General features: G+C 36.5%; 1 protein-coding gene across 8 annotated transcripts in view; it reads right to left on the bottom strand.

The window, feature by feature from the left end:
• Window positions 1-17,779, bottom strand: part of TCF12 (transcription factor 12) — a 155,760-nt gene that overhangs the window by 57,519 nt on the left and 80,462 nt on the right. For all 8 annotated transcript variants that reach the window (XM_057372111.1, XM_057372108.1, XM_057372107.1 and 5 more), the window contains exon 7: window positions 10,170-10,234. In XM_057372111.1, the coding sequence (XP_057228094.1) occupies window positions 10,170-10,234 (65 nt within the window). The remainder of the gene's footprint in view (window positions 1-10,169; window positions 10,235-17,779) is intronic.

Here is a 17,779-nt window from a genome sequence, read left to right as displayed (position 1 = left end):
TAGAGGTTAAAAAAAAAAAAAAGTACTCGAGTATTTAGTTAAAGAGGGTGAGCTTGGGTACTTTACTTTTACAAAATAATGTAACACAACAACATTCATCTCAATCAAATCCCTCCATTATCCTGCCACAGTCGCTGAGAAACTCACTTGGCATCTCTCTGTTTCTCAGAATTACACAGAGCAGATGGCAAGTGCATTCCTTGCCTTACTGTAAACTTGAAATGTTGCCCTGGATAGAGCACAAGTTTCATGTGCATGTCTTTTTTACTCAGTGAGCTATTTGGATGACTTAGAGCATGGATAAAATGTGTCTCAGTATTGCATGTCTTGCCTTGTAGATTAACTGGGCTTAAAAGCCGAGTTAAAAGAACATAACAAAACAGAAAAGTCAAACTCTGGTAAACTTGTAAAATCCCCCAGCAATGTTGTGTATTTTGTTATGGTGTTTCCAAAGGAAATACCAGCACAACACCAAAACATTAACAAATAATAGCTCTGAAATCATAGTGCAGTACAGGGGTTAGGGCTGCAAAAAGATCATTCACTTGAGTTCACGTCACACAGTTTAAGCCAAAAATATAACTAAGATATAGAATGTAGAATTCCACTTTACTCAAGTCTCCAATCTTTGGAAACTGTAATGAATATGCACTCCAAAATAGGAGCTGAATTTGGAAAAAAACAGTGTCATATGATGTAAATTCATTTTAAATTTAAATTTTAGAGATATGTTTGCAATTATCTGCATGTTGTTAAAGAATCTCATCCTGAGAATATCATCAAATAGTAATGTGAAATACAGTGTTACCATTTTGAGAACAAAGGGACTCTGAATGAGTAATCAATAGCAACTGGCAGAAAATGAGGCATTAATTATGATCCTCTCTAGTGTTTTGTCTCAAACAAGGTTTCATTAAATATATTGTGCTAACCTGTACATCTTCAAGCCATTACCAATAGATTTGATCAGATACATTTTTGGTCTGTTTCAGGAGAAGGAAAATATCAGAATTAGAAAATCAAAACARTATCTAAAGTGTTATATGATAACTTGAGCTTTTTTTTCTTGATCAATTTAAAGGAAATCAGGGGTTGCTAATAAAACATCTCAGGAGAGGATCCTCTAACAACATGTTGATAATTGCAAACATATTCCTCATTTAAAAAAAAAATACTTAGGTCTTATAATCTCAGTGTAGTCTCTTGAAAATTTAATTATCATCTCCTATACCTAAAGTATCATGCAGGTTTGAGAAGATAATGACAGTCATCCATCAACTGCATCCTGCCAGTAATCAGGCTAATCTAGCTCACTGGATTAAAAACCAGCTACCTAGGGTACTAAATACTGAAGTGATGCAACATCATAAAAAGATAACATTTAGCTTTACTGTCTTTCCAATTAATGTTAACACTGATGAAGATCAAGTTATCCATATCTCTTTTTACACCAAAGCTTTTCCGCATCACCACGAGCTGTTTATTCATGTGTGTGCCTAAGCAGAGTCTGCAACTGTGGCAAATTCTGTTCATGTGTAAATATACCGGGACTGAGCACAGGGACAGAGGAGAGAGAAGAAAGGCATATATTCAGAATTACATATATGGGAGGTTTTCTTAGTGAGAAGAGCAAAGATTAAATGCAAAGGGAAGGAAACATTTTGTATTCTTTCTACATGTAAATGGTCTTAAAGCCTCTGATTAATAGAAATATTTTGAAGAGTCCCTTCCTTCTCTTTTGCAGTGTTGGCTTCCCTGCACTGATGCTGCATATTGGCAAGACTACAAATTCAGTTTTATGCTTCTAAAGCAGCACCCTGCTGATGTTGGTGTCCAATCCCAGAGGTTATGCTGGCTCAACTTGTCTTCGTTCATCCCCCCAGGCAAGGTATTTTTGCGTTGCTGACTGAATTCTAGCAAGGCATTACTAAGCATTGTGATTACAGGTCAGGCACCCCWTCTTTTGCCTTTGAATCTTTTCACTACATTATGAAAACAGTAATTTGAACAGCTTCCTTACTGCGATTATACAAAAGCAGCTTTCTGGAGAACTCCAGAATTTTAGAAGAGAAGCTGCTGAGAGGTTATTCATCTATTTTTTAAAATTTTATGGTACCAGCCTCCTTATTTCTTTATGATTACAAGATACTAGCATGAGGAGTCAATATTATAATAAAACATTTTATGCTGAGTCTTATTTACAGAAGTCAGATTCTAAAGGATATTATAAAGCTCAAACTATCTTCACATCTGTTCCTCCCTTTGCATCTTCAGCAATTTTTTTTTAATATTTCAGATCATGAGTAGATCTTTTCATGCATTTAGTATGGAAGTTGTACATCTCTCCCACACAACCAAGAGAAAAGTCTCTCTTGCTCTAAGAACCAAGTCAGAAAATTATTAATATGATGAAGGTACATTTATATAGCAACCAGATTGTTGTTAGGACTTAGCATGGAGAACCCATATGTTTTCACCCATATGATCAAGGGAGAGCCAGTTCATTACTAAGGTGCCAGGAAACAGCCAGGAAATATCTTAGGCTACAATCCCCTCTCCCAAATAAATGTCATCCTTCCCTCCCTGCTCTTTAGAAACCTGTGCCATCAGGAGCACTCMCATCTTGAAAAGCACTGCACAGCACAGCTGAAACCAATACAAGTTGGTTTAGTTCCATGAAGGAGGAACGTAAATGACAAATCTTGTGCTTCTTTCCATGGCTGAGTGACTGCCCAAGCTCGAACCTCTCCCAGCCATCCCAGGCACTGAGTGCTCGGTTACAGGTGGTCTATGCCACCCCAGTCCCCTTCCCCAACCCCACTGAGGGCCCCTGTTCTTCTTGACACCAGTTATTTGTGCCAATGGGAAGTTTGGGAAGGGACTTTATCTACCTATTAATTAAAAAAGGAAGGTTAATACACTATTTACAGACAAAAGGAATACACACTTCGAGAAAATCCAAAGGGCAATCCAGCACATTCAGACAGACAGGCATGGCTGGGAGTGCAGAGCTGAGCAAATACTTTCCCCATCCTCCACTAACACCATATATTTGTAATTGAGAAGGACGCAGCTCTGAGACCATCAGATTAGCTCAATGGAAATAGTAATTCACCAAAGAAGTTTGATCTGCACACCACAGTGTAACATTATTTTTACTTCCTTACATAGCAATGTGCAAGATAGTATATGTATTAATTTACAGAGTGTTCATAACCTTAAATACAATCAAACACAAACAAAAAATAAAGGTGGCGAGAAAATTTGTCAAGCCTAAATAGTGAGAGAAAGAGAAGGGCAAAGACAAGAAACAGTTTGTCTGGGTAGGCATTGAAAATGATTCCTTGCAGAACTGCTCCCCCTTTATAAATAGCATCCCTCCTCCAACTATAACAAATTCCTAACACCTGCTACCCACTTCATTCCAGGGGGAATGTCTTCCCTGATTAACTTCAGGTGGTCACCTCCAGCTCTGGAAAAGAAATCTAGCCTGTGTTCTATACTTTTTTACTTTCTGAAAAGGTTCTGCAGACTCCTTATCTTGCGAGAGACAGGAGATATTTTCCCAACAGCACAATAAGTAATTCACTTCTAAATAAATCATGATGAACAGAAAGTTAATATTGTTTGATTCTGCTTGAGAAGTAAAATGAAGCAAAATAAAGTTCAGGCATTCCATCTGCCCTTAAACTATATATCCCTCTCCCCCTCCCAATCCTTCAAGATGGTATCAGCTGGCAGAATCCAGAGTCACTGCTTCAGTTAACATTGTGTCAGCCTTTCCTTCAGCTCAGCTGTAAAAATCTGCTTCAGGGAGACACCTGATATCAAAAGTGTTAGAGAAGAGGAGATTAAAACGAGAAAATTTACAAAATAAAATCAGGTTTTCAGCTTTAAAGTTATATTGGTATTAAAAACCCCACACATGTACAAGCCTCAAATTTTTTTATACTTCCATAACTCAGTATTACCTGGCTTTAAGGACACATCATGTTCTCTATGCTGTTTCCAAAACTATGTGAGGGAGGAAGAAAAGCARCTGGTGTCACTGCTTGTATTCTAAGGCCCCACTCATCAGAAAGGTCYGAAAAATGATGAAATTTTCTGCCTCGTTGGAAAGATCCATCAAAAGCATCCTTAAACATACACCAGCAGTKAGAAGGAAGAGTTTTCTTATTGTTTAATAGATGCTGTTTAGCAGAAACCCTGGCAAAGCCTTCTAGGAGCGAGTGCAGCCCCTGCAGCCTGACGAGGACTTGTCTGGGTGCCTTGGTACCCATCACACCAACAACCACCTTGGAAAATTCCATGTGCTACAAATACCCTTTCCTATTTCAATTCTTATGTTTTAAGTAACATTTCAGCTGTCAGGTGCCACTTAAACACTGCTCTACCCCACTATTCACAATTGCTCATTTCTCTCACTGTTGTCACTTCTGAGTTTTTTGTTCTCACTAAACTTGTATTTCCAACTAAATTTTTCATAKTCTTCTCTACTTGGTCATTTTTGTCACTAAACCTCATTTCTGCTTCCCACATAGGTTTTAGACATTCTTACCTCCTAACATTCACATYTCTGTCTGTATGCTTATTTTTACAGTTGTGTAATGTTATGTGATTTTACTAAAAAAATTAAAATCAATTAATTTTCTCCATTACACCAAATACATCTTACAATTATATAATTTCAGAACACATTAAAAATRCTTTTAAGCTGATGCTATTTTCTTCTATTATTTTTTCTCTATGCATTCAACTGGTATCTATAATGCTCACCACCCTGACAGTAATAAAAAAGTAGCCATTTTTGCTTATGCACAATACAAATGAGATTTTATGTTCTCCTGAGATGGCTCAAATTTCTGGAGTTGTACCCTTGTTACACCTCCTTAGCTGCTAGAGAGCGTGCTCTCTGATACTACTTGCCCCAACACTGCAGGATTGTTCTTTAGGTTTGCATTTTGCTCAAACTGCTTTAAAGTCTCTCTCTAACTTTAAAGAGGCAAATTACTGACTATGCAAAGACAAAGTAACACACACTTGCAGACATTTCTTTTGTTGAAGTGATCATCTGTTAAATTGCCCAAGAAATTGGTGCTAAAGGCATTTTTTGGGTTTATTTCAAAAGTTCTTACAGTGTTTGTTAAGAAAGAGCTTTTTTTTTGCACAGAAAATAAAAACAACTTTTTAGCCTGTTAAGGATGTAACAGCTAACAAATACAGTCTAACATGCTGCCATTTTATTCTTTGATAAATAGCTAAATTTGCAGACAACAAGATGCAAACCTTTAATGTTCCATGTTAAATTGCAAAGAAAGGAGAAATTGGTAAATTCTGAAAAGTTGTCTGAAATTATATCTTAATATGTTTACTTGAAGTATATTCCCAGAAGGAGCACTAAGGGTGGTGCTAATGTGCATACAATGTTACTATCATACTGTAAAATTCAGGCTAATTTAATAAAGCTTGATGTGCCTTACATCATGCTGCAATGATGCAACAATTGATGTTAAATGAGTCACTTCACATTAGCTTCATGGCAACAGCAGAGCTGATGGCTATTGAAGGGAAACAGGGTAGCGATATCACTGGAAATATTGATGGACTAGCTTTCTATTGGATTTTTTTTTTACCCAAAAAAAAGCTGCCTTATTATTATCAATAAATACAAAATAATAGCAGCAGAAATGAGTAAAAAAATCCACTTGTCACTAAATAAAATACACGTAGTGTACACAGTATCATAGAGATTGTCCACACGCTGTGTAGTACCACATATTCCATGCAATATGTACATATATCATGTACTACAGAAAGTGCATATTTTATACAGTATTGTATATATGTATGATTGTACATAGTCTAAGTGAAATGTGTTTAGTAAATTCAATCTGTAGCTCCTCCCAGCATTCATGTATTCTACACTTTTATCAGCAGCCGTTTGTTCTAGTTGCGTTTTATAACTTCTGAAGTGTCCCATCATCATGCAGAACACAGAGAATAATGAGTAAGAAAAATAAATTCAGATACAGCTCTATAGAAAGGCTACATTTCAAACCAGAAGTGGCAAATGCCTCTTTAGTTCCTGCCCAGCATCTATTACACTCAGCACTCGATTCTGCCTCCTTTCCCATACACAGGGTAGCGTGCAGGCCTCAAATTATTATGGAGGGAGGATAAATGTATTATCTCCACAAGTCAAAAAATCCATCATGACTATTTTTCATGCATAATCGTTCAGAGTGAAAATAGAACATTAAGGGGATAGTCACCAACAATTTACTATCTTGAGCCTAGTGATGCCAGTGGGGAGAGATGGTGCCAGGCACACGGGAACAGGCSCTGTTAGGCTAAAGGAGCATCCCCCACCAATTATCCAGGGCACTCACGGGCTCCTGGGGATAAAGTTACCTTCTGGGAAGACCCACACAAACAATTAGAAGAATTAGTCTAACAGCTACACATGTTCTGCACATTTATCTCAATTTCACTTTAAAAATAGAGCAGAGCCCTGGCTTTCTTTGAGCTCAGACCTGTCAAACCAATGTGCAGTGACAGCTGGGGACCTTTTTCATTATATCGAAATGGGAGTTGTGAATTCAATATCTGAAGTCTAATCTCGTTTCTTTTGCATATGCTACTGTTTTAAGTACTACATCACACAAATGGGAAGAAAAACCTTTTTATTGCAAGAAGCTTTCTGAAGATTTAACCTTTGCCTGATTATAATTTCTGAAAAGATGCCCTTCCTAAAACTGCAATTACATGGCCAACAGAAATGGCGGAGTCCCACACAAAAATCACAAACCACCACCCTTCCTCCAATTCAAAGATATGAAAAGAAACTTTGTGTCAAGTCRTGTAGCATTGAATTTCATTCTGAGAGCAATATAGTTTTTAGTATTTCTTTTAAAAGCTGTCAATTCTTCCTCCAGGTAAAAAATTTTGACATTCATCTGTATCAGCTCAGCATAAGCCTCAATGTGTCATTTTACCCATCCACTGAGAATCAATATGCTTTTGGATACTCCTTTTTGGCTTGCTTAAAACACTTGAATGGAAAGAAAAACTGAAAACCTGCACTTCTTGTCGGTAAAATATTCGTAAATTAGCTGTATTTATGTTCTTGTGACTAACTGTTACAGCTGAATCAGATTCCATTACCTAAGAYGCTCAGGTTCTAAAGCTACATTGAAAATCAATCACACCTCAACTCCTACAGTCTAAATATAAAGCCTGTAGGTAGCAAACAGACCCTACAAATCACTGCTTAGATTATTTTCAGTAAAAGTGAGAATGATAATAAGAGTCTGAAACATTGCAGTTTACAGTGGTCTTGAAAATTTTCATTYCAGCCTTCTGTAAACTCAACAGAAAGGAAAAATTAAAACTCCTCACATAACCATACCAGTTTATTAATACCCTTCACACCAGTAACATAAGGAAAGGAGGTAGGAGAAGGATGGATTTGAGAGTTTTTGGAGAGGTTAGGTATTTTCAATTCATCTGTACCCAATAAAATACTCAGGAGACTGACTGGCTCTTGCCATTTTACTATCTCAGAAATCTTAGCCACTGTCCTTAAAGAACTCATGGTTCAGAGCAGAGACTAGAAAAGAATGGGGTTGGTTGGTTTCAGAGTGGAATAAAAGCAGTGGCTTGTAATTCCTCAACAACCTAAATTTCCTTCTTTTCTTTTGAARAATGCTGGAAGAAATAGACTGCAAATGTCAGAGGATAATGAAGAAGCGATACTGATTAATCTGGAATATACTAGATAAAATTAATTTCTTTCTCAGATTGCATAAGAGAGGTTTTTACAAGGCTTTTACCACTTCCACATTTCACAGGTGAACCAAGGACAACTAGAACTAGTGCTGAACACAGAGCAAAACTGACTGAAAAACAGCTAAGAGTTTATGATCAACAGTGGGTGAATGCATTAACTGAGACTTTGCAGGCGTCTGTTTTGGGCATCATTCCACCTCTTAATTAGTGACTTGGATGAAAAATGAAGGCTACGTTTACTAAATTCACAAAGAAAATAACCCATAAGGGTCTACAAATGCAGTGGAAGCCTGGAATTCAAAACYGCACTGTCAAATTTAGAAATGGCAGAAGCAACTTGTCAAAAAAATAAATACATTCTTGTATAAGGAATCTGTAAACTGAAAAACACAGAGGAATAACAAGCTAGCCAGCATTACCATAAAATGATATTCGGAAATTTTAGATCACCACAATTCAATTATGTATCAGAGACTGGATATTTCTTAGGAAAAAAGGCAAATACCACATAGCAAAAAAATCACAGTATTGTCAGAAAGATCCAGGGAATTTATTTTTGCCACAATGGTAAGGCCCTGGGTAAGGTACTAAACCTCATTTAAAACATTGGAATTCCCTAGGGTTGTGAACTTACTGGAGAACATTCAGAGCRGAGCATAAGCTTTTCTACTAATATTTCAGTCTCAGATCCTGGTACATATCCACTGTTAAAATATACCTGCATTATACACAACCACGTAAAAATTAACTCCAGTTATGGCTTATCTTTTCTAAGGACTCCTTTACATCTTAATCATCTAATGGTTTTTCCAGCCTCTTGAAAAAAGAACAGATTCTTCTCCATGTCCACTGTCAGACAAGAATTAACTACTTTAATGACAGTGATGTTTAGATAAGGCATCAGGGAAACTTTTTAAGAGTAATTACACTTAAGTAGTTGAAAACAAAACCCAGTAGTTGAAAACAAAGACCCATGCAGGCTCTTCCATCTCTGGACTTTTTTGAGAACTGACCACATGAAGCCTCTGTCAGGGACAATACAGCCAGTTCTTCATTTGGATTGTAATGACCTCTAATGATCACTTTTGACCTTCTGTATGACAGATTTCAAACACTGTAGCTGCAGTAAGAACTGTATTTCAAGCACTACCATGCATTTACAAAAAACATTCAAAAAACTCAAAAAGCTTTAGAAATCCCACCACATTCCAAGTTAAATTAATTCAAATGTTGTCATATTTGCTTGGCAAAGACCAAAACAAAGTACAAATTGTAACTATCACATGAATTAAATGGAATTAAAATGTAGTTGAAAGTTAACTCTATGTCCATTTTTTATTATCCTGAATATAAAACCAAAGCAGTAACATTTTCTTTACCTATTAAAAATTTTAAGCAAAAAGAAACTGAGGGAGATTAAATAGCAGGAAGCTTATCAAAGGCATAAACAGAACAAAAAGGGATGTTAGTAGAAGCAAATATGTGTAACATTCTGGGCTTAAAATAGCTATAGATAAAAAATTAATATTAAATGGTACTAGACAGAAATAATCCTAAATGTATAGAGAGAAAAAGATTTTCTTCATTGAGAAACCAAACAACAGAAATCACACACATTACTGCAAAGCCAAATGGAATTTTACACAAAGTTCACATAAACCCATTTTCCAATACAAAACATCAACTTCATGAAAGAATAACGTGGAAATTAATTTGCTTGAAAACGAATGTCAAGTTATTATATTTAAATAGAGTACACAGAGAGTTATTTCAACATTAGTARCAACATTAATACAATGTTTTAGTGTCTAGACTGGCAATAATGTAAAGGCCATAACTCTAAGGTAAGGAGGYACACTGCTTTTTGGGAGAACGTTACTGAAAGCTCACCCATACAGCTACAAACAGGTCTTTGTTTGCCACATGTGCGTTGCAGAGAAGTAGCAAAGGCTGTGAAGAATGATCCTTTCCTAACAGGGGAGGCACTGCCACATGGTGCTGCCCATTCACACTTCCCAACCTACCAGTTAAAAGACTAAAGACCAAGACATCAAACTCATATGCTAAACTTTATCCTCCAGAAGAAAGACACTCCCAAAAATATCATTTCAAAGGAAATATTCAACCTACAGTAAAAATGAAAAACGATTCTTCCTTGAGAAAATAAACATAAATTAATTTCTTAGAATTATAAACATATYATTTAAATTTTATCAACAGACACTGAATGTAATCACATGCTAATTATACTTTTTAAACAGTCAAACTTCCTGTACATTCAAAACAGACTTCTAAACAATGATCAAAGTATTCTTAGTYTGGCTCATTAGAAATAACATGAAGGAAATCATCATTCTAAAATRAAGAAACTCTGTACTTACTTGACAGCTTGGTAAGCCCGTATCTCTACCATACAGCGGAAATGGACCTCTATCGGAGGTTTTTCCTACAAAATAAATTAATTTAAAATTTGGTTATTTTTACAATCCCCTAATAMCAACATCAGTTGTCCTTATACAAGCAATCCAGAAAATCAATTAGCATCATAGTAAATTTACAAACATTATATTGCATGAATAAAATCAGACTTTTATACATCTGTGTTTAACATACTCAAACAGCACTACAGTAATAGATGGCATATTTACCTAACTAAATGCCTTTTGTAACCAGTCAGATACTATAAAATATTCCTATTCAGAATGTGTAAATACAGAAGGCAAAGGTCCATTTTCATTKCCATTACCAACAAGCAAAGGTAGARACACTTTTGGACATTTCTCCTTCCTACATGAAACTARCATTTGGCTGGTATCCATCTTAGACAATGAATATACTGAGCAGCAAAATAAAACCACGTGAAAAGCAAACAAAAACTTTATTCAGAACAGTAAAGCTCACATCAACCTTAAACCATGGCTGATTCATTCAGCTCTTGCCACTCACCCCTAAATACTTAAAAGTCTTTTTGTTTAATGTACAGATCAGCAGGTACAAAACTCAAGCAATCTAGACTGTTCTGCCATCTATGCAATCTCTGCCTGTAGGCAGCACACACAGAGCACGGCCCTGCAGAGTGGCTGCCTGCTGATTTGGTTTGCTCTTTGGCTGCTGTCTGAGGTCACGAGACATCAGCAATGAGTTTGCCACTTCCAGGAAAACCACTTAGTGCTGTATTTGTTAGGTAGGCCACCAAAGTGGCACGCTGGATATTAAAGCTCARTGTGCAATTTCTCCAGTAGAGCTCAGAAGTTTATCAATCAACACTTTGAAAAAAAACCTTGAATAGAATCCCACTGAACAATGCCAAGTATCAGACACTCATCAAGTATGTGTGTAACAGAGAAGACCAAGTGCATGTGCCTGCCCTAATTACAACACAGTGARGACTCCAAACACCTTGAACACCACTCAGTCTTATGCAAAGGTAAGCATTAGTTAACCAAATCTACCCATTTGAAAATGTGTGCTGTCTCCAAAAACCGTGTGCCCTAAGAAGAATAAAAAGTAGCCTTTGTTACACATTCCCGTTTCAGTGATAAATAGCTCCATGCTATTGCAATTGGACTTCAAGTATAGGACTTCCTTTGTTTTTTCTGATTTTTCTCTCTTACTACCAAAAATCYCTAAATAGAATTTCGTAAGAGGAAAATCTAAAGTATGCTTTTTGGTCATTTTAAAAATGCATCTTGAGTAAGCAGGGAGGAAGAGGAAGTCTGAATCTCTTGGGAACAACATCTCTGTAAGATTAGCATCATGATAACTACCAACAGTACGGTCAACAATAGTTTSCTTGAAAAATGGCAGCTCTGCTGAAACAAAGGGAGGAAAAAAGTTAACATTTTTCTGCTGAAGCAATTTGCCTCTAACAACTATCAAGCACCAAGCAAATAAAATACCTAGCATGCAAAATTATAAGTAGTAGGATGAATCATGCTGTTCATATTAAACCAGACTCAGCATTTTCTTTCCAGAAAATGAGAATCTCATATCATATGATAAATAACTTTGACTGAAGCATGCAGTATTCCAGGCAGGCTTTAAAACAAATATTTGTATATGAGTCAATTATAGAGGCTAGAAAAATTATGATTTAAATTACGGTTTGTAAGGCAAGAAAATGTTAGATAAGAATGCACAAAATCATGGTTTTTAAATGTTATAATTTTTAAAATATGGCAGGATCATACTAAAGGAGAAAAGATTACTAGAACAGCCCAGTCTATAGTAAATTTGGTTCCAGGAAGTGATTGGGAAAGTCAAGACTTCCTGATGCTGCACTCCCTAAATATTTATCAAAAATTAGCTGGAGCAAACTAACATTTAACATGTGTTCAAATGGTCTGCTTTTCAATGAAGGGTTTGGAAAAGAACCCAGGATCAACTATGAGAGGGTGCCTTTCATAGAGTCTCCCAAACACATTCCRAGTACAAGCACTTAGGACTCTCCAACTTGCCATGGTGTCACAATGTTAAAAGTACATTTTTTAAACACCAAAAACTACCAGGCACACACTACAGTGACATGCATGGAGCCCACATTCAAGCCCTGGTCCTGGTGCTCTCTCGAACTGTGGTGACATTCGAGGTGAACGCCACAGGTAATGCTTACTTACCAACAGGAAGAGAAAATACTTAGCAATACTTCACAAGTACTTGAAAGGTGGGTAATGTCAAATTTGAAAAGATGGGTTTTAGCTTATGAAAAAACTTTCTTATTTATTCATGCTCTCTACAAATTGACAGAAGAGCATAAAATGTAGAAGCTACAGTAAAGCCCACACTTACTGCAGKTCCAGTGCTTACAAGAACACAAACTTTAAAAACATGAGACTGAGAGCCAAAGCAGACCTGGAAATGACTTGCAGGTTTATCCCACAAGATTTGCARTGGAGTCTCTCAGGTCCTGGGCCCTCTCTCAGGTCTTGTCTCAGTCAGTGCCCACTGCACAGACAGCAATAGACTTTTGCATTACAGCTGGAAATTCAGAAACTCTAACACTCAGCATTTAGGGGACATAAGGAAACTCAYTATGGCACCTGATATTAATCAGGAGAGAACTCTGCAAAAAGGTTACCACTATAAATGACAAACACCTAATTGAACACTTCCATTTGTACAGGTTTGTGTAGAGATGGATGTAAGGTAGTGTGCTGATGTGCCAGCTGGGAAGGTAAAACAGATGCTGAAATGAAGTTTTATTTCCCCTTCTGATCTGATTTTATTTATGCAACAAGAAAGTTAGATGCTGTCATTTTAGAAGCAAAACCTATGCAGTGCTTACCAAGTAGCATCATGGTAAACCTTTCTTCAGATTACACACTGTAGCTCTACATACCAGAGTTGTGCATTCCAACCACATTTGGAATAAAGCAATAGACATTTAAAAACAATTGAGCTGATTATATGTGAAAATTTTACATATGCACAGGTCAAGTCACAAAGCATTTGAATCTTTTAATAACCYGGAATTAATGTGTTTTCTTGGGCTTTGGGGGTTTTATTGAAGTTTCATGTGTTTTTATCAGGAAAAGCTTCAAGGACCTAGTCACCACGTAAGAGGCTTGAAGTTCAGGGACTATGGAGTTAAAAGAAACCCAACCAAGAAAATCCCACTAGGCATTTTGAACCACTAATATTTCCCAACTGTGTAAATTTTAAACCTTGACACATTCTCTATTGATTCAAACATTAATAGGCATTTAGTAAATAACTTTTTTCCCTTGCAATCACTTGTCTAAATGTGATATGCTCACAACTTAATATAGTTATTGAATACCACACGAGCAATTGTCTTCCACAATACATCTATATGTATAACAGCTGTGCAGCTTAAATACACTTAACACAGAACGAACTGAAACAGCAAGATGCAAAGTGATAGCGAGCTGAAAACAGCATTACATTAACTCAGTTGAGGACTACTTCAGTGAATGTGCTATAAATGCCTGCCAGTATAAAACAGCCTTTTCCCACTGCTTCTAGATAATGCTTGGCTTATGAGAAGATGACAGAACTCTCAAAAAATTATTTCAATTCCCACAGAATTAACCCTTTACAGACTGGAAATMTTTCTGTGCATTGCTAAGAATTTGTTTGCTTGGCAATATGGAAAGCAACAGCATCTTTTAATGAAGCAATGTTTATCATCCAGTATGAATGCTATAGTGACCACAGCTGGCAGCTGCTCTGTTTGTCAGACATGAAATATGTCTGCCCTACTTGCACAGAGAATCCGCTTTAAGTGAATACTGGAGCAGTTTTTACAATTCTTAAACATCATTTCATCACGGATAACACTTTTAATCTGTCCCTACAGATAGCCTACTCAGAAGTCAGTTTATAACAAAACATTGTTGACAACTTTGAGAATTTATTTTTTCTTTYAAAGTTACTAAACTGGTGTTGGTAATTCAGCTAGAAATCAATTTTATACTGCTTTCTCCCCTTCCACATCTAGCAAAGTGTGTGTCTTTGTTACCCACGGAATGAATACATTCAAATAATTTTTTCATATGCAGATCTAATGTAASAAGGAATATGCTGCACAAGCTACACTGGCAGGCACATACAAAAGATGCAAGAAAAACCTTCAACAAAGTAGACATTTTTCTATTAATCAATATTGCCAAATTACCATTAAGTAGAAAGTACACCAAGTTTTATAGAATAAGTTTTTGCAGGTCCATCCTTTATTCTTACAAGTCCACTCTTTATCTCTCAGAATTTTATTTGCATTAAAAATTCTTATTCAGCAATTATTCAATAGAGTGAAAAAAATAATTATGTTTGATTAAAATACAAATGCAGCCCTGCTCCTAGGACTTGGTGTGTTGCCTTCTCTGAGGCAAGACTGACCGACTCATGCAGCCATAAAAATTTGTACTATATATCCATGCATTTCCCACTGCAACAGAGGAATAATCTCTTCCTTTTCTACTGCCATATAGCCTACTCATTAAGAGGGTTGTCACAGTTTTAGGATCTTCTCTGTASCATTTTAGAGATCTGTAATGCATGCATGTATATATTGTGAATACATATAAATACACAACAACAGTTTTTCCTTATGATATTCGAGAACAGAACTCCTGGAAATGAAACAGAAATCTGAAGCAACACGATTTGAAGAAATAGCTTAAAACAAATGATCTTCTATTCTCTTCATGACAATGTTTAAGTATTATTGGCTGATGCGTGCCAAGCATGCTGCTGGCTGCACTAAGGATGTTTAACAAGCCAGTGCCAACAAGTGCAGCTGCTGGACTTGCAGCACCCTCCTCCCGTTCATCCCAAGCCAAATTACTCACTCAGCTATGAACAATGAAGCAGCAGCACAGGAAAATGCCAAGTGCAAGTGAGATTAGTGATAAACTACAGGATCCCTACAGAGGTCAGTGATTAGCAGGTCCCCAGTCGTAATCACTTTCCTAACCCAGCCTTTATCTGTCTCATCACACGCTCCATCTTAGCTCAGTCTTCTGACTGCAAGCAGCTTCCCCGATCAATATCCCTCCAAGTCTCGCAAACTCATCCACTCTCTTTTACCTTTTAAGAGAGCAGTCAAACCTACACGAGACGGAATAGCTGCAAGCTTGTAGGACACATTTTAACCTTAAGTTTAATAAGTAATTCATACATAATAAAATCATATTACAGGAAAWATWACAAATCAGTAACAGAACGGCAGAAAAAACGACAAACATACTTAGCCAGAAATGCCATGCCCAAGTGTTGATTATACAGCTCATCACAAAAATGTAATGAACCGACTCCAACTAGTGAAAAAATGTTGGAGTTTTTTCCCCCATACTGTGATATCTTCTAAGAGCAATTTTCCCAGACAGTAGAAGTAAATGTTTCAACAAAATTTGGTTTTAACAACACAGATTTGCTCCCTCCTCCTTTTTTTTTGGCCAGAATTTTGGAAGACTGAGATCCTACAAAACTARTGATTGTCAGATAGTAAAAGTTTATGATTTTGAATGGGATGTATGGGATTTAACAGTCCAATCTCAGGTTTGCCAGGAATCTCCTAGGATTCTCCATGCAATTACAATTCTTACAATTCTCATTTGTAAGAAGACAGCATTATACTTCTGTTATCTAGTCCAATTACTTATTTGGAGCAAGAACAGCTTTTCACATCCAAATAGTCTAAAATGTGAAAATTCTGAAGCTGGAATTACCTGTAATCAACCACCCATTATAACTTCTGCAGTTTAGGAACAAATACTGAATTACTGCTTTTGTTAACATTTGGACAAGAYGATCTTGAAAAAAAATATCAGTGTGCATTCCAAAGTCTAAAGAAGATCAGAAGTTTTTATACTTACAGTTGTGTAGGCATTTGCAGATGTCTTTCACTGTGAAAATTCTACCGATTGGCAATAAATCTCAGAGTATATTTATAAAGATGTTAAACACAGAAGTCAAGGGATTTCTCACAACTTCTTTAACACAATTTTTTTTAATAATGTCAGTGTGTGAAGAGGTATTAAAGAACCTGCTTCTCAAAAACATGCCTTTGACACTTCCATCCCATTGATTTGTAAGTACATCTAAGAAAAGATGGAGTATTTTGTCAGTTTGCAGATCACTGCACAGATCTTCTGCTATAAAAACAATTTATTAATGTTCTTATGTACTTCAAACACACAGGAGGTGAGGGTGGACTAAATTCTACATTATATTTGGATTGACCCTATGAACTTGTAATTTATATGCTCATGTCAAACTAAGAACATTTCTATTCCAACAGAGGCTGATCCATGAGGGCTCCTTCCTCTGTACTATTCCTGTYCCTCCACTTAGCAGGCTTACTGTTCTGAATAACAAATCAAATGTTTGCAAGGCTAAAAGGCACTGAAGTCGCTGGCAGGAAGAATGCACATCAGTAACTGAGGGAAGAGGGAGTACAAACCTGAAGAAAGAACTTCCTTCTCTTCCTCCCCCAAGCATATGTGGGCAAGAATCTGCGAACCAAATTATTCCTGAATAGATGTTTCATGTAGCTTCAAATTCTCCACTACTGTGTCTACCCCAGGCTAACCTTACCATAAATAATGTTAACACTCTATTAACCCATTAATGCATTTTACACACACAGAGAACATCCAGTGAGAACAAATTAAAAATAAACTAAGAATTAGGGAAATCCAGGATATTGAATAGCCAAAAAATAACCAAAGTGAGTTTGTGTGTGAACGCACAAACATTCCACACTGGTGGCATCTGTCATACACATTTACATATCTCACCTATCTATCCCATGTTTTTCTAGAGTATCCAAGTGTCTCCACTTGGTGTATTAAAATATTTCTCCTTTTGCCATCTTCCCCACCTCATCCCCGAGGGCTTTAGTTAAAATTCTCAACTAAAAAAGTTGCCTCTTACAGCTAACTTGAAAAGCATTCCTTGCTCTCCTGGTGTGGAATTTTTCCCAGATCTAAGGACAAAAATTGAACATCAATTACATTCTTAAGTCTAAAGTCAAGAGGATTTTTTTAATTGGAAATTAATAGAGAATCCACACTTCACCAAAAAATGCTACACCTGTTTCCAATTAAAAGATTATTTTGGTGACACTACTTACTACAAATTGCTAGATTACTTCATATATATATGTATACACACACACAAAAATTCTGCAGGTATCTACAGCTTCTCTCACTATCAGAGATCTATTAATTCTAATTAAATGTGAAAAGTCAGCTTGTCAAAGAAAGAKTCCCCCCTTGTCCATTTTCTGTGTAAACACAGGCATAAACACAACAAACATTTATAACCATCTTCCATAAGACAACTGCCAAATGCACACAATAGTCCTCTGTTTTATAGCACTTTTGACACTTCTTATTTGAATGACTTGCATAACTTTTTCTATTTTCACCCTTCACAGCCATCTCAATTGCACAGATAGAGGTTTGTAAAATAGGAATTCCCAGACTCTGGGCTCCACACTAGCAGTACTCTTAAACTGAAGGAAAAA

Source organism: Malurus melanocephalus, unplaced genomic scaffold (assembly GCF_030028575.1).
Source record: "Malurus melanocephalus ecotype Western Australia unplaced genomic scaffold, MMel_1.1 scaffold_163, whole genome shotgun sequence".
Lineage (NCBI taxonomy): Eukaryota > Metazoa > Chordata > Aves > Passeriformes > Maluridae > Malurus > Malurus melanocephalus.
Note: the sequence above shows the minus strand (reverse complement) of the source record. Positions and strands in the feature narration are given on the sequence as shown.